Here is a 22,849-nt window from a genome sequence, read left to right on the forward strand (position 1 = left end):
TTAAAGTTCATGGATGGACTTGAGAGGGAGACCAAGATTATAAAGCCAAACCTTGTTCTTTTTTCCTAAACCTGACCACATGCTTTTTTTTTTTGCCAAAACTTAACCATGTGTTACCAACGTGCATTTATTTTGAAAGAGACTGTATGTAAACTGTACACTGCCTGTGAAAACGGAAGTGTATTTTGAAAGAAGAGCGCCAACGAGCAACACACCTAGGGTACCTTGCACGTCCAACGTGGACATAGAAAGTCAGTGACCAAACACTGATATGTGATGAGGTCGAAGTGAGAATGCGTGGCTTCCAGTAAGTCCCATTTAAAGGTTGGCCAAAAATAAACTGTCTGCACAAAGTAACCACGGTGCTCGACAAGTGAAAACTGAGGCTTCTTTTTTTTTTAACTCCAGGATTTCAGTAAATTAAAAAAAAATATATAAATAATTTATGGTGGAGGGTCAAAAAAAAAAAAAAAAAAAAAATTATGGTGGAGGGTCAAAAAAAATTAAAAAAAAAAGAAAAAAGAAAAAAGAAAAATAATTTATGGTGGAGGGTCAAAATTTTTTTTTTAAAAAAAATTATAAATAATTTATGGTGGAGGGTCAAAATTAAATTTTATATATATATATATATATATATATATATATATATATATATATATATATATATATATATATAATTTATGGTGGAGGGTCAAAATTAAACTTATTTTCTATTTTAATGTGTTTTATTATAATTCAATTCATTTTATTAATTATTGTTTATTTATTTTTGTTGTAAGTGTGTTTTTTCACTTTGTTTTACATTAATGTACCCCAGTCATTACTCTTATTATTAACTGATTAATATGCTGCTGCTAATTATCGGAAAAACTTGTGCCACTAAATGGTTTTGTGACAGTTCCTAAAATGCTAATAAAATATGTTTTTAAATATAAATATCATAATATTTTAAGCTGTGAGGAATACTAATGTCCCCATGAGCCCGGTGAGGACTGAGCCCAGCCCCTGTGCTACCCTGTGATGTGATCTCACGCTGATGACACTAAGTGATGGGTCTGATCCATCCAGCTGTTCCCAACACACCAAGAGGACACACTGATGTGGAGATGAGCGATGGGACAACAAAACGTCTGAAACAACTTGAGTTTCATTGTGTTTTTTCCCTCTCACACCAAACTGGGATCTGTGTGTGTTGATTCAAATGGAGCTGAAAAGAGATTTTACCGCGACTTCAGCGCTTTGCTGCTGCTGGATCTGGATCTGCGGCTCCGGTGAGTGAGACGGTGGGATGAGCTCAGTGATGGGATTTCAATCGTGCTGACTTTTAACTTGTACTGAAATTCGCTTTGTTGAGAAAACATAAAATAATAGTATATAGCTGATGTTCTTATTATTTTCCTGTCAGGACTTTATCCTATAATTTGGGACGCGTCTGTGTGGTCCTCGGGAATATTACTCAAGCTTATCTTATATATATTTTTACAATATATAGGAGCATTTTTTTTCTTCTGGGTGTATGGAATCATAGAAGAAGTAGGGTGCACTAACATGACGGTGCTTCTTATAATGATCTGTCACCTCATAGTGATTTTTAACATTTATTTTCCATTTATCAGACAAGACATTAAAGGAACATTCTCACTAAGACCTTGTCACATGTCCACGTTTGGTCATGGGCTTTCCATGTCGAGATACAACATGCAAGGTACCCTGGGTGCGCTGCTGTCACCTTCAGCCTGTTACGTGCATTGTCTGTTTTCAAAATACACTTCTGTGTTTTACAGGAAATGAGCAGTTTGCATACAGCCTCTTTCAAAATAAAAGCATTACATCCACAACACTGCGAATTGATGTGAATTTTCCTTCAACAATAAATGCACGTGGTTACGTTTTGACAACACAAACATGTGGTTGGGTTAAATTAACTTTTGTTCCTTGCCGTTGGTTGAAGTTATTGTTTCTTTCTTTTTTTTTTGTTTGTTTATTTTCTTTTTTGTTAAAGATTATTTTTGTGAGCTTTTGCCTTTCATGGATAGGACAGTGTGTAAAATGGGGAAACAGAGAGAGAGAGAGAGAACACACACACACACCACTGGCAACTGGTAATAACAATAATTCCCTCTTGTCCTTTCATACTTTAATGAAAGACACTTTAATGCACACTTAACCCTATATTGACGTCTTACATTGCTTAGCTTCCATACTGGACTCCAGCCTGCTTCTCCAAACTAGGGGGCATGCCGCCTGACATGGACTGTATGTCATATTCTGTCTATGGATAAGTAGCCTGTATAATCCCACTTCAAAAATGCTGAACTATCCCTTTAACATAAGCTGTCGTCATCTCAAGGTGCAAATATGTGCAGAGACATGAAGGATTTTTTTTTTTTTTTTTTTCCAGCTTGATTTTCTGCATCACATCTTTGATCCACTGGCTGTGAGATGGAGCAGCAACTTTGTGGTGACTTTATAAGATCAGGGACATGACTTTATAATAATATAACTAAATTTTTTTTTTTTTTTAAATCTCCTGTTGTATCACATATGAACTCTGACAATATTATAAAAAATCCTGTTTGGGGCAGAAATTCAGTTTGACATGGAACCTGGACACACCACACAATTATATTCAAAAATGACAATAAAAACAATCAAATGAAGCATGACACAAGATGAAAGCACTAAAAGAAACCCATTATTAGAATCGCATTATTATTCAGGACACAGTTCAGGAAGGACTCAGCAGCATGCAGGTTTGAGGTTTAACATAGAGCGTGCTAACTAACTTAAAACCAGCTGGGATAATACGATGAACTCAGGTAAAAAAAAAAATCCAAACAGAACACAAGACACCAGGCAGGGTACGACACGAAGAACACAGGGGTGAGCACAAATGAACTGGTATATCTACACAGAAAACCAATCTCAAGATATAGCTAGAGTAGGAAGACACAGGCAAAAGGAGTGAAATGTTGGGCGTTGGTGGATTAGTGGGTAGAGCAGGCGCACCATGTACAAGACTGTTGCCGCAGCGGCCCAGGTTCGACTCCAGACCATGGCCCTTTGCTGCATGTCACTCCCTCTCTCCCTCCCTCCCCAACTCACACTTGACTGCCCTTTCAATTAAAGGCAAAAATGCCCTAAAAAATATCTTTAAAAAAAGAACACACAAAGACAGGACGTAAAACCAGACACGACACAGGACGAGAGAACCTACAAAATAAAACAGGACACAGATTAAAAATGAATTAATAACATGAAACAAGGAACACAAACAGAACATGCGCAGCGATGGGTCGGGTCCGGGCATTTTGAGCAACAAGCAGAAGAACTGGAAGACATTTAGGAATTTAGCAACACAATCTGCCTTTTGCATCAGCTGAGGCTTGAACTCACAACCTCTGAGACTAAGAATCAGTTTCTATCTCACTGAGCTAATTAGTCAGTGACAATTCATGTGTAGCTTCACAAACTGACTAAGCCAGACGTGCAGGTTTAGCAGCCATCCATACATGGAAAAGCAGATTTCAAACCACTGTAAAAAATTCAGTTATTGAAACAAAATCTGAAAATACACATATTGCATCTAGACAGCATGGAGATGTTGGTAATTTGTTTTAACAATGATTGATTTGCTCCATAAGTGAAAAACTGATGTTTAAAATTGTCATTTTTACATTGACTCCAATTGTTCACATTAGAGCAAAATGCAAAATGCTGTAAAAAAATTCAGTTTTTGAGATAAAATTCTGAAATTTGCCACACATCATCTACCATGACTCCAGAATTTTGTCATTTGTTTTCATGAACATTGAAGATTTATTTAGCAAGAATTTGCATGTATATGTTTACAGTACTGTTTACAGTCAAACATTTTGATGCACTGTAGGCTCAATTTTTGATAAATCAAAAATCTGAGAAACATAGTTTGTGTAGGACAGTCTGAAGATGCTCTGTAGCAAGTTTGGTGTCAATTGAGCAAAAATTGTGGGAGGAGATAGGTTTAAGAAGTTTTACAATTTTTGAAAAAAACAGTGATGAACTTCATAATTTTTAATAGGTGTAAATGTACAAAAGTTTCTTCAGTATTGGGGCTACAGTTTGATGAAAGTTATGAAGTTGTAGCACGTATGGTTGATTTGTTATGAATTTTCAAAGTTTTGAACTTTAGACGCTTGCTGTAGCGCCACCATCAGGACTATTGGCTTGAGTTTACAGCTGAGGATATCTGGCATGAGACTGGACCTTTGTGCAAAGTTTGGTGCGTTTTCACCCATGGGAAGTATGATTTCCTCGGAAGAAGAAAGAAGAAAAAGAAGAATGCCTAGGATTACAATAGTGTCCTGGCCATAGACTGTAAAAATCCATAGGATAACTGAATATAAACAAAACCCAGGATCATGACAGGTAGTGAATCAAACGCAATTGTTTTGTACCAGACATCGCTCTGTTTCTTGCTGGGGTAGTGGTTGTTTTTTACCGAGAAATTGCTGTGTTTCCAGCCAGAATATTGGCATGAAAAGCATTTGTTTTGCACCAAGATATGATTGCGTTTCCTGCTTAGATAAAGACAAAAAAGCAGTTGCCTTTCATTGAGACATTGCAGAGTCTCCTGCTGGAATACTGTAAAAAGCGGTTGTTTTATACTGACACGTCGCTGCACTTCCTGTGGGGATAGTGCCATGAAAAGTGTTTGTTTTTAAAAGGACATCGCTGCGTTTCCAACCAGAATATTAGCATGAAAATTGTTTGTTTAGAACTGAGACATCGCTGTGTTTCCAGCTAGGATAGTAGCACAGAAAGTGGTTGTGTTTTACAGAGACATTGCCGCATTTCTTGTCAGTATTGTGTCCTCAAAACTGGGTATTTTAAGCCAGAACAGGATCTTTTCCTTACCAGTTCAAGTGCTTAAACGTAACCACACATTAACAGCAGCACTGTTGAAATGTTTCAGTATCTCCGCTACGTAATAATGTGCAAATGTAATGTATGTGTGGTTTGCAGAATTGTGCACTTTTATCTTTCTGGCAATCAGAACGACAGAAAGACATCGGTACCTTGTTCACCTGAAGGCTTTAACCAGAATAATCTGTCGAAATAAGATATAACACGGCAGACATTATAAAGCAGGGAGTTTGTGTGCAGACATTAGTGCTGGGAAAAGTCTGAATCCTGGGACACAAACTGCAGCGTAATCCAACAACATGTTATCCGTTTCTCCTCCACTGGCAGAGCCTCACCTGAAACATCATTTTGTCGGTTATAAATAGCCAATATAATCACAAAAACTGGCGTCACACACATTTGCACAGTTTGTGCTCTTGGCTCGCCGTTTCTTGCACTGGCTAATCCTAAATTGCTTGCCGCCGATGCCAGATTGCTTGCCAGAGTTCAAAGATGTGTGTTGAGAGAAGACGGAGGGAGGGAGAGATCGCCGGTCCTGAAGTGAACAGGAAAAGAGGGGGATGTTTTTACCGCACACACTGCCTCTGCTGCTGTTCACTTAACCTGCGAGACAAATCAAATCACGTCTGACACAAAAGGTCAAACACTTGGAATTAAAGAGGTTTATTTCAAGCATGAAATTATGACTCTCGTGAATGATGGCTGCCAGAAAACTTGGCTTATAGTGTTGATTTTTAAGTTCAATTATCTTTAATGATTTTGCAGTGTGACATAAAATTAAATCAGAGTGCAGGAGATCGCAGTCTAAACCTGTGAAAACAATAAAGCTCAGGTAATTGCTTTTTTATCCGACACTGAGGATACATTATTTCCTCTCACTTTCTCTGCTGGAGTGGCTTTAGTTTTAGCAGAAATAAAAGGATATGAATTGAATAGCTCTTTAAAATCTTGGATGGAGAGGATGGTGAAGAGATAGAATGAATCACAAACACTATATGTGGGTTACATATAGAATGAAGGAGACCAGAAGTGCAAAGTTTGAGTGCTTAAGAAAGAACATACTTAATAGACTTAATCCACTTTCTAAAATAAAAAGTAAATGAGAACAAAATAAAGTTGCATTTGAGGAAAGAACTGCCTGGTTTCGCTGGATTATTAAAACAACTTTCTTATAAAGAAGCCTTTAGAGCTGTAACTATCCGCTTCATTAATGGTAATTAATTCATTTAGTAATGCTTAATTGAGCAGTCACAAGCTATTATTTGTAACAAATCTTGTGCTGCTAAATTGAGTAGATAAGAATATCCAAACCACTTCAGCGTCTGTATGGTATATACAAAGCAACACAACCAGTAGCCGGTTAGCTTAGCTTAGCATAAAGACTGGAAACAACTAGCAGCTGAGCTAGCCGCACCTCTAAATCTCACAAATTATATCCTCCTGAGACTTTTGTTTGGTATGCATTTTTTATTTCTCCTAGCTATTTGGAATCAGTAGGACTTGACAAGTATGAAAAACAATTCCCAATGTCCTCAAATGAGACAATAATAAGGTCTAAATGTCTTCAAACGAGTACTTCCTAATTAACAGCGTCTTATTGATTTATTGAGCCTACTGGGCTTGAGCATTTGAACGGATGTAGCATTTCTGATAGCAAGTAGATTAGATTCAAGGTTAGTGATTTGTGAATAATCATTTGGAGTGAGCTGTATGTAAATTTGAGTATCATCTGCGTAACAGTGAAACTGAATGCCATAGCAGGAATGGGTCCGAGAGGGAGCATGTATAGGGAAAAAAGCAGAGGACCAAGAACAGAACCCTGTGGAACACCAAAGTCGACTGTAGAATAATCAGACAGAGAGGTTTTATATGAGACACACTGAGTTCTGTTAGCAAAGTAAGACGTGAACCAAGAATTTGTTGCTGTATCAAACTACAAACGTTATTAATCATAAATAAACAAGTTTCAACCATAAACATGATCAGGTTTTGGACGTTGTCCACTTTTGTGTCGGGATCGGCTGCAGACTGACTTGGCAGACATTGCTGCCATCTTGTTTTTACATGGATAAGTGTATTGTGGTCTTAGTACCACTAGATGGCACAAAAAGTGTCCAGGAACGAGGACAACAGGTCGAAGTTAAGTAGAATGAAGTATAAGGTCAAGAAAACCCAAAATGTGATGTCCTTATATGAGGACACAGGGTCTCAGGAGGATATGTCAGTAGGACAATTGGCAGTTTTACACGATTGATTGAAGGAGATATAACGTGTCTGTCTCTCTGTCAGTGCTGGCTGAAGACTGGACTCGTGTTCACACCGAGGATGAGCTCTTCAGGAGCTTGTTTGGGGGCTACAGCAAGTGGACGCGGCCGGCACGAAACATCACCGATGTGGTTATCGTCAAGTTCGGGCTCTCGATCGCACAGCTGATAGATGTGGTGGGAACACACACACACACACACACACACACACACACACACTAAACTCTTGGCTTTCGTAACATTTTGCAGTTTGTAAGTGATCACCCCAGCATGTAAGAGTTTAATAATAACAATTTGATCCATCTCTTGTTGTCCATTTTTTGGTGCCAAAACAGGACGAGAAAAATCAGATGATGACGACCAACGTGTGGTTGAAACAGGTATGGACGAAACTGACCTGTGATTGTGTGAGTGTAATCAGTACAGTGACTGAAGGTGAAAGCAACAAATTTGATACTGAAGGCTACATTCAGTCATTTCCAATCTGGACTCCATTTCCCCATACTTTTGTGCCACGAGAAGAAAGCAGTACACTGGGAATAATACTGGACACAGGCAGCAAAAACAAGCCACCTGACACTGAAACAGGGAAAACACACAGACGACTGATCACAAAGATAGGAACACACAGTGGCAGGAAGTGAAACAAGTCATGACAAATGAGGAGCTTGACTTTCAAAATAAAACAGGGAACACACTAAAAGCAAAACCTAAGCTCAGACACATGGGATGTAAGAGTCCAGCTTGAAGAAGTTACTAAAGGTATCCTTCAAGTTACAAAGCTGATCGCAGATCCTTTGTACTGATATTTCAATTTGGCCCGTCTTGTCTGAAAAGGATAAAACTGAAAGTGGCTTTAAACAAGATTTTTGCTTTTAAAACCGTGTGTGTGTTGGCAGGAATGGACTGACTACAAGCTGCAGTGGAGTCCGTCCGACTTCGACAACGTGACGTCCATCAGAGTCCCTTCTGAGCTCATCTGGGTGCCCGACATTGTGCTGTACAACAAGTAAAAAACATGTCTTTACACTTATAGATACGAACTAAAATGCAACTAAAGTACTGAAGTAAAGGCCACTCTTTATTCTAAGGTGATCCTATTTGTAAGTTGTGTTTCTCGTCCCCTAAAAGCTGTTTATTGTCATTTTCCCGATGTAAATTCTATCTCCTCCACACACACACACACATCCAAGGACACATTTCAAACAGACTCGACTTTGAATCTGTGTAGGTGGAGCTGGAAATTATCTGTAGTGATCAATTACCCGCTTGATCCATAACAATGTCCTCATCTGCCGAGAGCCTACGAGGAGGCGAAGGTCACTTCCATGGAGCCAAACATCTTGATGATACCACAGCATTTCTGCATATTCCTGCATACCAATTGGTGATACATGCAAATTATCCTGTTGAATAAATGACCCTGATTGCGTCTGTGCAGCGACGTTGCATCAACCGGTTTTAAGTCAAAGTCTGGTTTCCTCCCCTCAGGGCCACGAGGAAGTATTAATCCTTAAATTTGTCTGGATGGAGATGAAACTTTCTCCTCCTTCAGCATTTGTGTAAATGAGCTTGCATCATGAATACAGCGTCGTTAACATTCAGTGATTAATTATTAAACACTGCCTGTGTGAAGGGGGCATGGCTCCAGGTTTATTGATTTGAGTTTAAAACATAGTGAGACAGAAACTTGGGAGCTTTGCTGAACAAAAAACGACTGAAAAATCATCCCTTATTATCCAGATAATACGTCAGTGTTGGTGTCCTTTATCTGTCTTATCAATTTTCAATATTTTCTTGCCTTTTTCCTCTCCTCATCTTCTTTTTTTTTCCAGTGCAGATGGAGAGTTCGCCGTCACCCACATGACCAAGGCCCATCTCTTTCACACTGGTCGTATCCGCTGGGTGCCACCAGCCATCTACAAGTCCTCCTGCTCCATTGACGTCACCTTCTTCCCCTTCGACCAGCAGAGCTGCAAGATGAAGTTTGGCTCCTGGACGTACGACCGTGCCAAGATCGACCTGGAGCCCTTCGAGAACACGGTGGACCTGAAGGTTCCTTTTGATTTTGAGTTTGTGCCATTTAGCCACAATTGGCGCCTCCATTCTCATGTGATTTGCCAGCTCTGCCTCTTTACCTCCTGTTATCTACGCTTCACACATGCACTTTGTCAGTGTTTTGTCTGCAGAAGTATGCCAGCTAAACACTGTGGCGGCTTACTTTTTAATTAACAGTGCGTTGCTGTTGCATTGCAGCATTAACTTCTGGAGAAAACAAAATGCATAAATTAGTTTTTCAAGAGACGAAACACTAATCCTGGAGAGATTTCTCAGGTTGAAAGTGCTGAGGTTTTCTTAATGATGTTCTGACTTTCATAGCAAAGAAGTTCAATTTAAGTTATTCTGATGAAGCAGTTTTAGCAACATGTTGCTTTGCACCTAACAAAGATCTAATTTCCAGGATTACTGGGAGAGCGGAGAGTGGGCAATTGTCAACGCCGTGGGCACCTACAACACCAAGAAGTACGACTGCTGCCACGAGATCTACCCCGACATCACCTACTACTTTGTCATCCGCCGCCTCCCGTTGTTCTACACCATCAACCTCATAATCCCCTGCCTCCTCATCTCCTGCCTCACCGTCCTGGTCTTCTACCTCCCGTCAGACTGCGGTGAGAAGATCACCCTGTGCATCTCCGTGCTGCTGTCGCTCACCGTCTTCCTGCTGCTCATCACCGAGATCATCCCGTCCACGTCGCTGGTCATACCGCTGATCGGGGAGTATCTGCTCTTCACGATGATTTTCGTCACGCTGTCCATCGTCATCACCGTGTTTGTGCTGAACGTGCACCACCGCTCGTCAGCGACTCACACCATGCCTCGATGGGTTCGGAGGCTTTTCCTGTCGGCGGTGCCACGCTGGCTGTGCATGAAGCGACCAGAACATGGTGTCAGGCCTGTAAGGTGAGAAGACGACAATGTTTACTGCATGAAAACACCATAAATGCATGGTGCTTCTCAAAGTCAAGGTGGGACAGGTCCTTTCTGGGGTAGGCAAGACTCTTTCTAAATATTTGGTGTACACACATTGGAACAGGCTAGCAAGGTTCCGCCTTCAATTCTGGCAAAAATTGTGGGTACTTCATGCCTGTTGAGGATACACACATGCATCCTTTAAAATCCTCTGAAGGAAGGACTTGGTCCTTTGTAGAATTTGAAAGATCCTTGACATTGAAACAGTCCTTTGACAAGACTTGATGACGTGGTCTCTGTGAAATTCAACCATTTAAGGATCCTTGCTTGACTTTGAGATGCACCAGAGTCCAAATCAACCCCCTTGTCGATATGATAGACACATGGGCAAATTCACAAAAGGATTAAGTGACTTTTGCAACCACTAAACTGCATCAAATAAGATGAAAATAAACTGTAATTCTTGACGCACGTGCAAACACTGAAATGCACCTAACTGTGTTGCCAAACAAATAGCATCTCGGTGCTCCTGAGCTGTCCATTCTATGCAAGTGAGCCCCACTGCAAAAACAGTCCAAGTCACGAACATCAGCACCGATAGCCAAAAACAGTTACAGTGAAATTATTAGCATCTTCAGAGAGCTGGCGCACCAACACACTGGAAAATCAAACCCCAAATACAGCTTCACCCTGTCACGTTTTGCCTAAAGTTTTGAGAAATGCCTTTGCAACTCGTTGGTCAGGACTTGTAGCTCAGTCTAAGAGTACTTTGCCGTTTTGATAATTGCAATTGGCATTTATTATTTTATATGTGGGCGCTATCAACACTTTCAGAACGTATAAAGGCCCGAACATACTCGGGTGTACTATTAGCGGAGCGGACTCCACGAGGAATGTCCGCAGTCATTCGGGCTTTCATAGTCGAGCGCACTTCCGCATTGCAGTTTCCTGTAAAAATGTCCGTGAAAAATCCCCGCGATGTGAAAAATACATGCCGAGCAGTCACTGGTGCGCGGAGTGGAGTCCGCACGGTCGTAAAATCTGAGCTTTGCATGCACAGGGCTTGCGGACGTCCGCTTTGAGTCCGCGCAGACCTCCGCGGAGTCTATTCCACGTATGTTCCGCCCGAGTATGTTCGGGCCTTAACTGTAATTAAGCTAGGGATTGCGTTGTGGGAACTGTGGGTGCTCCCATATTTCGTCATATTTGGACATTCAAAGAATGACATGGAATAAAAATAGCACTCTAAATTATAAACAGGACATCAGGCTGGACTGCAGACTGTATATAGAGATGAACTACATGACAACTTCCGGAAAAGTGAAGCCAAAACATCTTGATCGCACCCTGGTGGCTGGCTGCAGTATAGGTTATAAAAATTCGTCTTCGATGTTAGCGGAAGAAGCTTGGGCCGGACTAAAACTCAGAGTACACATCAAATAAACTTTCCCCCAAGATGGTTTCTGTCATTTTAGGTCGTTCTTGTGATGCTGATGGTTGTTTAAATGTTCATTTTTCTGTTAGGTTTGGTTTCAATTCGTTATTTGATGCTATAAAAAGGGGGTTTGACATTATGGTTGAGCTCCAAGTGCCAATTGATGTGCTTCAGATTGGTCAGATGGGTTAATGGGTGGGAATTCGAGCAGACTCTGGCTCCAAATGATATCACCAGTGCAAGAAACCAGCAGCTGTATGGTAGATATATTTTGGCTTCATTTTTGTGCAGTGGGAGGGAATAGAGACACATCTTCTATCTTTATAAACAGCCTATTGTGTGGACACATGTTCTTTTCTTTGTTTCTACTTTCAAAAAGCCAAAAACCAAGCCTTGTTTATCCCATTTTACCTGTTCAAACACATCAGATGTTATTTTGTGGACTGGATTCTTGGTCTTTACATGTGAAAACTAGGAGACAAGTCTTGAATCTGTTTCCTGATTTAAAGCTGCATCCACGGTTTTGTCCACTTAGGGGCAGCAGAAACAAGCTGTAAACACAACACTGACACATCATAACCTCCAATTTTCACTCTTTCACTAAAGGGCTGATTTAGCTGATGGATGGCAGGTGTGTGTAGCTGGGAGCCAGAAGCCAGGAGAAAAGCCCGCTGATATGACATGCTCACTGTTGTTGTCCCCAAACGCACAGGCGGCGCCACCTGACTGATAAACTCCTCCCTGTCCGGACTCCAGGCCCCTCCCACAGCTCATCCACCTGGCTCACCCAGGAGTCTGACATCGATCTCCACGGTTACCAGGATGAGAACGGTTGCCACAGCAGCCACCAGCTCAACTCCTTGGATACCGGAGATGTAATCCACTACTGCGACCTTCACGGTTACATAAACGCAGATCATTTGGGGAGGTTTGGGGTGAGGGTAGCTGGTCGGCCGAGGATTTCTCCCCTGTCTCCTCCTTTCCCTCCATCTCTCGGTTACATCCTCCTCCCACAGAGAGACTCCTCACTCAGCCTGGCTTGGGACACCCCTTCTGTGGATTCAAACCTGTCGGCCTCTGTTCTGTCTCCTGCGGTGGTGTCGGCGCTGGAGGGGGTGACCTACATCGCAGAGCATCTCCGAGCCGAGGATGCAGACTTCTCAGTGAGTGCTGACGCCTTTTTGTTTTTTGATGACAGGAAGTGATTTGTTTTTACTCCTGTCTAACGTCTCCTCTTGTTTCTTGTCTTTTCTGTTTCTGCAGGTGAAGGAGGACTGGAAGTATGTCGCCATGGTTGTAGACCGGATCTTCCTGTGGATGTTCATTATCGTATGTCTGCTGGGGACAGTCGGACTCTTCCTGCCTCCGTGGCTCTCTGGGATGTTTTAAAACCAAACTGGGAATTAAAAAGAATGAATAACACAGTTGAAATTAATAATTAAATAACTTGTGTCTATGCGAATATAAAGAGATCAAAGTGTTACAATAACTTTCTTAAGAAGAACGAGAACATTTTCAGCCTGATTTCCCCTCATTGAGAAATTTCATAGTCAATTAATCTGCCTATTTGCTTGGTAATGCCTCAAGCGATTAACTGATTAGCAAAATTGTTGCTAATCTTTCCAGCTCCAGAACAAAATCTTTGAAATACATAAGAGGTAATTAAAGCTGATTGAGAAATTAGCTACCGCTACTTTCAAATGAGTGGATTAAAACATCCTGTGTGTCTTTTGATTTCAGCAGAATACAGGGTTTCTAAATGAATTTGCTTTGCCTCTTGTGACATTATCTTGCTAACAGGTGATGTCAAAGCCAATCAGCCAATATTCACTGAGGACAAAATGGAGTGATAAACTGGAAAGGTGTGTAGAAGCCTGAAAAGGAAGACGTATATGATGTAACTAATCTTTGTGTCACTAAAGCAAGTGAGAGGATTTTCTTGCCCACTGTTCTTTCTATTGTCTATTGTCATTGTGTTGGGTAAGTTTGATTTATTTTTTTCTTCTTAATATCTGCTTCTCTGGTTGGCAGTTTTTTTCTTTTGTAAGTAAGTAAGTAAGTGAAAAGGGAGTTGCAGTAATCGCGACGGGACAAAATGAAGGCATGAATCATATGTTCTAAGTCAGAGGCTGACAATAATAATCAATTTCAGTTTCAATTTAGGGTCAAATATAACACCAAGATTCCTGGCGTTAGTTTTGACATAGGGGGCAAGTGGGCCAATATGCTGAAAGATGCCTTTAGCAGTATTTTCGGGGCCAAAAATGAGAAGCTCAGTTTTGTCAGAATTTAGTTGAAGACAGCTGATAGACATCCAGTCCTTTATCGCAGGTCATTTAGGCTGCTAAAATCATCTGGTTTTACTAAAAAATATAGCTGAGTGTCATCCACATAGCAATGATAGGATATACAACCAAAGCGTCCAACGTCCAAACGTCCCTCTCTGCTGCCACAGTGCAGGCGGATGAGTTTGCTTTAATGCACAGAAATGTCGTGAACCAGTTCCAACTGACCGTAAGGTTAAATCTCCAAAAACTTCCTGTCTGCAGCTGCCATGAGCAAGGACACCTCATCGCTGCCTGCCCCACTTTGAAAAGAAAAGAGCAATTCAGAAATTCAGAATGCTGTCTCAAATGGGTCTCATTCTAACCAAACCACCCTCCATGCAAGATGGGAATTTGGCAGAAACAGAAAAGCACAAGATTTTGTGTTTCATTCTGAAGGATACTGGAGGTAGTAAGAAGCCCTTTTTGTTTGACATTGCAATATTCTCTTCTTTTTTTTTTATTTTGCAAGCTTACTGCAAGTCAGTTTATGTTAGAAACTTTCGTCTTTTGTTTAGGGCTGATAACTCTGACGTCTACAAAACTGATAACTTTGTTTTCATAATTACCGTGTAGCCGGCCTTTCCTGTGAGTAGGAAGAGCGAGGAGTCACACTGCATGTCATGTCGAGGTTCATTACACAATACAGTCAAATAAGAAGCTTCAAAGAGTCCACAGACCAGTGGGTGAAATCATAATGGCTTCATTCATTATTTTTCATACAGTCCAGATTACACCACAACTGGTTTGATGTTAAGTTAGCCTGCATAATCGGCACTGAATGCTTTTAGCATTCTGAGCTAGCACAGGCTGTTCTCATGCACTCTTTGTGAGTTATCCTGTGAAAAGAAGTGCACCCAGTCTCGTATATATATATCCCATGTAATCATGAACCATTAATTTGTGTAGAGCCTGTGTTTTGGGAAGGTTGCAGTCATGAGACCAAGACAGAACAAGGAAGGAAGGTTGGGATGGTCAATGGGTCACAAAACATAGGACTTTCCCCAGGAGACGTGGTGTTTACCGGTGTTCAGAACCGTATGAGTCATTTTAAGCAACCCGTGCTCATCGTGACTCGTCACATATCACCGCTTGGTCAGTGCCGTTTAGGTCTACATATTACTGTACATGCTAGGTGTCCTCCTGCTTTTGTTGTTGACATTCCGCAATGGCATGTTTATGCTGTGCAGCACAACCACGTGGTTAGGTTTAGAAAAAAACGTCATGGTTGGTGGCGAACACCCACCTCCTGGATGAAAGTCCTAGGCTTTTTGGACCTATCCACTTCCCCTTCCAGCCGCCCTATGGCGACTTTCCTGCTCCTTTTATTATGTTGTTACCAGCAGGGCTTCAAACTAACTCCATCCAGCGGTGTATCATACCACGGCAACAGGTGCCACCCAGCTTTGTTATAACTGACACCGCCTGTCTGTGAATCATACTCCCGCAAAAAGTGGCTTTTGGCGTTAGCATCTGACGCCAAAAGCCACTGACAAAGTGGCGGTATTTGACGATTTTGGAATGAGAATTGGCTCTTTTAAGGTACGTCTGCACCATGTTTCTTTTCTTAAATCTAACCACAGTAACTGTACTTACCTAGCAACTTAACTTTAAGTGGGTAACTTTATGTTAAGTATGCAATGTCACACGTAGAGCACAAAACAGAAATTTGTAGGCCATCATACAAATTGTCATATGAGGATACACTGGCTAGCTAGCGCCAATGGACGTGACGGACGTGATGCGAAATATGCATTGAGAACTTCTGGGGACATATGACGTCGAGCATGTACCAGCTGAAGTTCATTCATCAATTCAGCAATTTCACGCACCTATGACGCAAGTCAACGCAAAATATGCTAGCAGTTAAACTAATTCAATCATAAAAAGTTATGCCAACTTTGTAATATTAATTCGTTCAACATCTATCAAGTTTTTAGTGAGAAGTGAACCAAAAGTGAATTTAAGTGGGATTTTATGATGTTTAAGGACCCAAAGTGGACAAAGTAATGTCATAAAAGAGGGATCATTAAACATCTGATACACGACACACAAATGTGAGTCATACGATTATCCAATATCTTGCATTACTAATAGGCGTTATATCCGGAGAACAGGAAAGGCTCATGGCGTGCAAATTTATCATGGTTGCATCTACAGAAATGCAGTCTTCAAAATCCATAAGGCTACAAATGCCTCAAGAGACAAATTGTAAAGAACCCTCTCCATGGTAAATGGGCAAATGTGTGACTAATAAATGTGTTGGCTGTGACGAGGATCTATCTAAAGTGTGGTTTAGAGATGATAAGATAAGTAACATAAGTCAGTGCCTTGTTGTAGGTTCGTTCACATCCAGCAAAAACAAGAAACCTCTATGAAGACAGGATGTGATACAAACACACACACACATGGACATGCTGTTTTCAATATCACTTTTTGTAAGGATTATTAAGGGAGGAAAACAATATTTTTATGATGGTCCAATAAACAGAACTATAAAGGGTTTCAGTGGAAGAGGAAGCGATAAAATAAAACCAGAACACAGAGTCAGTTTCTTTTTTTACTGCTCGTCATCTGACTCATCCTGTGTAGCACTCCAAAGTTTATATGGTGACCATGTCCAAAGTGCAATTTCGTACTGAGAAAAAACCCCTAAATTTAAAAAAGAAGTGAAGGAAATCAAAAGTGCACCATGCGTACTGTAACCAGTATTTTGGTTGCTGAATGCTTCTCTTGTCACCAACATGTAATGTTTGCTCATTATCTCAGTGACATTTGTCGTAATTCATCAAGATACTCGTGACAACAAATGCACATGTTGTTCTTTGTGACTGCGAGCACTGTGTATAGTTTGAACCAATGTTATCACATGCTGAGCATCAAAAGACGTACCCAGGATTGCAAGGTGTGTGTGACTAATCAAAGGTAAAGTTTTTTAGCATGCTTACAATGCTACCAGTCAGATGTTCAGCTGGTACGAGGCTTATCTCCTTAGTGTTTTCTAACATTGCCGAATCAGCACTAAACAAAGTGTAGCTGAGGTTGATGGCCTTGTTTTGCAGATATTTGGCTCTTAAATTTGATTTTTGCAAAATGGCAGCATTAAATGAAGATTCAAAAGGACACAAAAGTTAAACATGAATGTCTGCTCCACATTTCATGGCGAGATAAAACTGGGTTTTTTTTTTTTTTTTGGGTCATCGGTGGCTTAGTGGTAGAGCAGGCGCCCTGTGTACAAGGCTGTTGCCGCAGCGGCCCGGGCTCGACTCCAGCCTGTGGCCCTTTGCTGCATGTCTCTCCCTCTCCTTCTCCCTCTCCCTCGCTCTCTCCCTTTCACACTTCACTATCCTATCAATTAAAGGCAAAAAATGCCCTAAAAATATCTTTAAAAAGTGGGTATTTTTTTTTAACAAGAACTCGGGACATGTCCAGTTTTGACTGGAACAAGGGGAGGCTGGGAGGTCAGAGCACTCCTAGCCATGTTTGACACAACAAAAGTGGGTATTTTTTGTACTTGGGACATGTCCAGGTGGGTTTGTCGTGACAAAAGATGTATTTTTAAACGAGTTTGAGACACTTCCAGACAAAATTGTCGCGACAAAAGCTGGTATGTTTTGAACAAGAGGTCGGGACATGTCCGGCTGTGTTTGTAGCAACAAAACCAAGCTTTTTTTTTTAATGAGAGGTCGGGACATTTCAAGCTATGTTTGTGGCAAACAAGTATTCAAGACATGTTCAACCGTGTTTGTAGAGTTAAAAGTGGGTATTTTTTTTTTTTTACGAGCGTTTGGGACATGTCCAGGTGTGTTTGTGGCAATGAAAGCCAATGTTTTTGAATGATAATTCAGGAGTTTCCAGCTGTAATTGTAGTGACAAAAGAGAGTATTTTTTAATGAGAGGTTGGGACATGTCTTGTCGTGTAAGCAGCGACAAAAGTGGGTATTTTTAAGTTAAGAGTTTGGGACATTTTCAGCTGTGTTGGTAGCCAAAAAAAAAAAGACTATATTTTTTTAAGAAGAGGTCAGGACATTTCAAGCTATGTTTGTGGTGACTAAGTATCTCTTTTTTATAACAAGAATTCAAGACATGTTCAGCTGTGTTTGTAGAGTCAAAAGTGGGTATTTTGTTTTTACGAGCGTTTGGGACATGTCCAGGTGTGTTTGTGGCAACAAAAGCCAATGTTTTTGAATGATAATTCAGGAGTTTCCAGCTGTAATTGTAGTGACAAAAGAGAGTATTTTTTAACGAGAGGTTGGGACATGTCTTGTCGTGTATGTAGCGACAAAAGTGGGTATTTTTAAGTTGAGTTTGGGACATTTTCAGCTGTGTTGGTAGCCAAAAAAAAAAACTTTTTTTAAATGAGAGGTTGGGACATTTCAAGCTATAATTGTAGTGGCAAAGGTGTGTTTTTATGAGAGTTAGGGATATTTCCAGCAGTGTCTGTAGCAACAAAACCAGGCTTTTTAAAATGAGAGGTAAGGATATTTCAACTTTTGTTTGTGGTGGCAAAAGTGTTTTTTTTAAACAAGAATTTGGGACATAACAGGCCGTGTTTGTAGTGACAAAAATGGGTATTTTCTAATGGGGGGTTGGGTCATTTCTTTTTCTTTTTCTTTTTTTTTAAACAAAACACAAAAAACAGGACATATCCAGCCGTGTTTGTAGAGTCAAAAGTGAGTATTTTTTAGGTCAGAGGTCAGGACATTTCCATGGTCATGTTTGTAGCAACAAAAGTGGGTATTTTTAATGAGGGTTTGGGAGGTGTCCAGCAGTGTTTAGAGAGTCATTAAATTTAAATGCTCCATTATGGGTGTGTCTATTTTTGTGCAGCATTATGTGATAACTTATATGGCCGATAAAGCTGATTTGGATTTGCTATAAATCAATATCAAACCTCTATAATAGTGTCTTTATTAAATACTGATAGTTATTAAAGCAATAGCTATTTAAAGTTGCTACATTAGGTCATCAGAGCCACCAAAAAGTTCAAACCAGGCTGTCTTTTTATTCATGGTTTTAATCTACAATAAAAAAAATCCTGTTTTTGAAAGTTACATAGCCTTAATTAAAAGGTTAACTGTTTTTCCTACCTAACCCAAACCATCCCAAATTCTTGATTCTCCATGACTATTTTCAAAACTTCATTCTACCTCAATAACATACCCAGAAGGAGACAAGTTTCCCAGTAAGCTAAATCCTTTTTTCATGGGATGAAGGATGATTGCAGCCCTTTCAAGGTTTGTGCACATCCAGTTTCATAAACTGAAAGGACAGCAGCATTTTGTCACATCTGCAACAAATTGGAGGGCAGTTGGTGCCACAACTTCAATGTGAAGACCCTCTGACTATCACTCACAGTTCATTCACCGTTTTGAAACCTACAGCATGTAAGGACGTTTCTGGCTCTTTCTTTTTTGTGGCCTATCAGCTCTTGTACATGTCGAAATATTTCCATTTTCACAGTAAATGTACAGTTTCTGCTCATTAGATGCATACAGTCTTTTTCAAAATAAAGTTATGTCGATAAAACAACTCCTATTGTTTTGTTTATTTCTTTGTGCAACAAAAGCATGTGATTAGGTTTAAAAAAAACATCATGTTTGCGTTTACATAGACATGAATAACCTGTTCATGATCGGGTTTTTGTTGTGTCCCATTTATGCGTTTGAGCATGTAAACATCATATTCCATTCATGACAAACCCAGATATGCTAGCTGGAGTAGGGTGTTTTCACATGTAGTGCTTCTTGAAAAAACTGAACTCAGTCCTCTTAAAGTGGACCAAAAAGTGGACCAACAGAAAAAGGACTCAGTTACGATACGATATGATACGATGCAATGCGATGCGATGCGATGCGGTGTGGTGTGATGCGATACGATGCGATGCGATGCGATACGATACAATATGATATGATACTGTGTGATACGATACGGTGCGATACGGTGCGATGTGATACGATACGATATGATATAATATGCTATGATACGATATGATATAATATGCTATGATACGATATGATATAATATGCTATGATACGATATGATACGATACGATATGATATAATATGGTATGCTATGATACGATATGATACGATACGATATGATATAATATGCTATGATACGATATGATACGATACGATATGATATAATATGCTATGATACGATATGATACGATACAATATGATATAATATGGTATGCTATGATACGATATGATACGATAAGATATGATATAATATGCTATGATACGATATGATATGATATAATATGGTATGCTATGATACGATATGATATAATATGCTATGATACGATATGATATGATATAATATGGTATGCTATGATACGATATGATATAATATGCTATGATACGATATGATATGATATAATATGGTATGCTATGATACGATATGATATAATATGCTATGATACGATACGATATGATATAATATGGTATGCTATGATACGATATGATATAATATGCTATGATACGATACGATATGATATAATATGGTATGGTATGATACAATACGATACGATGCGATACGATACGATGCGATGCGATGCGATGTGATACGATACGATATGATATAATATGCTATGATACGATATGATATAATACGATATGATATAATATGCTATGATACGATATGATACGATACGATATGATATAATATGGTATGCTATGATACGATATGATATAATATGCTATGATATGATACGATACGATATGATATAATATGGTATGGTATGATACAATACGATACGATATGATATAATATGGTATGCTATGATACGATATGATATAATATGCTATGATACGATATGATACGATACGATATGATATGATATAATATGGTATGCTATGATACGATATGATATAATATGCTATGATACGATATGATATGATACGATATGATATAATATGGTATGCTATGATACGATATGATATAATATGCTATGATACGATATGATACGATATGATATGATACGATATGATATAATATGGTATGCTATGATACGATATGATATAATATGCTATGATACGATATGATACGATACGATATGATATAATATGGTATGCTATGATACGATATGATACGATACGATATGATATAATATGCTATGATACGATATGATACGATGCGATGCGATGTGATACGATACGATACGATATGATATAATATGCTATGATACGATATGATATGATACGATATGATATAATATGGTATGATATGATGCGATACGATACGATACGATGCGGTACAATGTAATAGGATACAATGTAATTTACTGTCTCATAGGGAATTCAGTTCATTTCAAAGAGGACTCAGTTCTCTTTCTGGCCAACTTTAACTCTGATGGGGCCTCAGTCCTCTTTCTGTTCACACTATAGCCTATATATATAATATATACTGACATAGTTTATTTTTGTTTTTACTTTGACGTGGCACTGCAGTTTGGTTATGAAGCCCCTTGCTTTCAGATTCATTTAAGATTGGGGGAAAACCTTTGTGTTTCTGTGTGCTGTTGACTGTTGCTGTTTGATGTGTTCTACATTCCACATCTGGAGACGTGCAGTATCTTTCACGGACCAAACTACTCCTCGACTTGCGTCCAATGCAAGTGTTACAGGAGTGGTTTCGTTGTCAATTTTCGTGATCTAGGGGGCTAAATACAATGGCAAAGAGAGGCACAGGTTGAGTTAACTGGACCGCAGACTTGAAGCGAACTGACCACCCCCTGAAGAGGTCTGAGTACAGTTCACTTCAGAGGAGTCTAAGTTCTCTTGGAGTTTTCACATATGTACAAAAGATGCTAAGTCACCAGAAAAGGACCACGTGTGAAACGCCTTAAGTCTGCTCCTTAAGGTTTCCTTAAAATGTTCACTTCAGTATTCCTGGTTTTCTCCTTGTCTTGGTCTTATACTCCAAGAATCCCTGACCTTTGCACAAAAGACCTTACCAACCAAAGCGAGGTACAAGATGTGCTTTCTATGATTGTACACGCCCAGAAGTACAATCTTTTCCTCCTCTGACCTTTATGGTTTTCTTGTCTTAATTTCTTCTTCTGACATTTTTTCTCTGTCTAGCTATAAGCCAACTTATGAGTTAACGTTTTTCCTTAACTACGGAAACATTTTAAGGGGTTCTGTGCAACTGTGTAAGTCCTTCAGCTGGTCCTAGGATGTATACAGGGAATATGATTAACCTAATTTCTCCGTGTTGAGAGTATTTTGGCAGTATCTGACAACTTCGCAATGAGATTGGGTTTTAAAAGTATATATTTAGGTGAGGAAAAGTTTGGGGGAAAGATAAGTCATACTCAACATTCTGTTGCATATCCCTATAGCATGCAATAACTGCATTGTTTTTTTTATGTGTTGTTTTATTTTGGGGGGCTGTTCCCCTTTGTTCTCTTCTTCAGCGAGTGAAATACATTATTAATAAGTCTAAAACCTTCCACTTCTTCCCCCTGATGAATTCTCTGGCTTTGCTGGCAGTATGCTTTGGGTTGTTGGCTTGCTGTAAGGTGAAGTGCCTTGCTATGAGTTTTGAAGTATTCCTTTGTACATGGGCAGACAACAAGTTTTAGAAGACTTCTGAATTTGTTCTGCTGCTGTCAGCCATCATCAGTCAGTTCCAGTAGCAGCCCTGCAAGTCATTATGTGACCTCCACCATGCTTAATGGATGAGCTAATGTGCTTTGGTTTTATCTGTCCATAAAACTGGATATCCAGAACATGTCTGGCTCATCCGCATCTTTACCAAATCTAGTTCCTGTTGTTAAGTGCAACAGTGGTCTCCTTCTTTTTAAGGACATGTCAGATTTCTGTGTTTGGTATTCCTAATGTGTGTGCAATGATCTTTTCTCAGATTCCAAAGTGATTGCTGTTGGTTTTATCTTTCAGACCACAACCAAGGACTAAAACCAGGACTACACATTCACAGCT

General features: G+C 39.7%; 1 protein-coding gene across 1 annotated transcript; it reads left to right on the forward strand.

Moving 5' to 3' along the window:
- Window positions 1-1,201: 1,201 nt before the first annotated feature.
- LOC125884780 (neuronal acetylcholine receptor subunit alpha-2-like) lies at window positions 1,202-13,300 on the forward strand. Its single transcript, XM_049569965.1, has 8 exons — window positions 1,202-1,271; window positions 7,195-7,346; window positions 7,505-7,549; window positions 8,069-8,178; window positions 9,005-9,224; window positions 9,631-10,133; window positions 12,290-12,740; window positions 12,841-13,300. The coding sequence occupies exons 1-8, from the start codon at window positions 1,202-1,204 to the stop codon at window positions 12,964-12,966; spliced, it is 1,677 nt and encodes a 558-aa protein (XP_049425922.1). The 3' UTR covers window positions 12,967-13,300.
- The last annotated feature ends 9,549 nt before the right edge of the window (window positions 13,301-22,849 follow it).

Source organism: Epinephelus fuscoguttatus, linkage group LG24, assembly GCF_011397635.1.
Source record: "Epinephelus fuscoguttatus linkage group LG24, E.fuscoguttatus.final_Chr_v1".
NCBI classification, from domain to species: Eukaryota; Metazoa; Chordata; class Actinopteri; order Perciformes; family Serranidae; genus Epinephelus; species Epinephelus fuscoguttatus.

Excerpts from the sequence above, each read along its gene's own strand:
- LOC125884780 (XM_049569965.1), top strand. The coding sequence starts at position 1,202 with ATGGAGCTGAAAAGAGATTTTACCGCGACTTCAGCGCTTTGCTGCTGC. Across the intron at positions 7,550-8,068 it reads CCAACGTGTGGTTGAAACAG|GAATGGACTGACTACAAGCT; the intron begins GTATGGACGAAA and ends GTGTGTTGGCAG. Across the intron at positions 12,741-12,840 it reads CCGAGGATGCAGACTTCTCA|GTGAAGGAGGACTGGAAGTA; the intron begins GTGAGTGCTGAC and ends CTGTTTCTGCAG.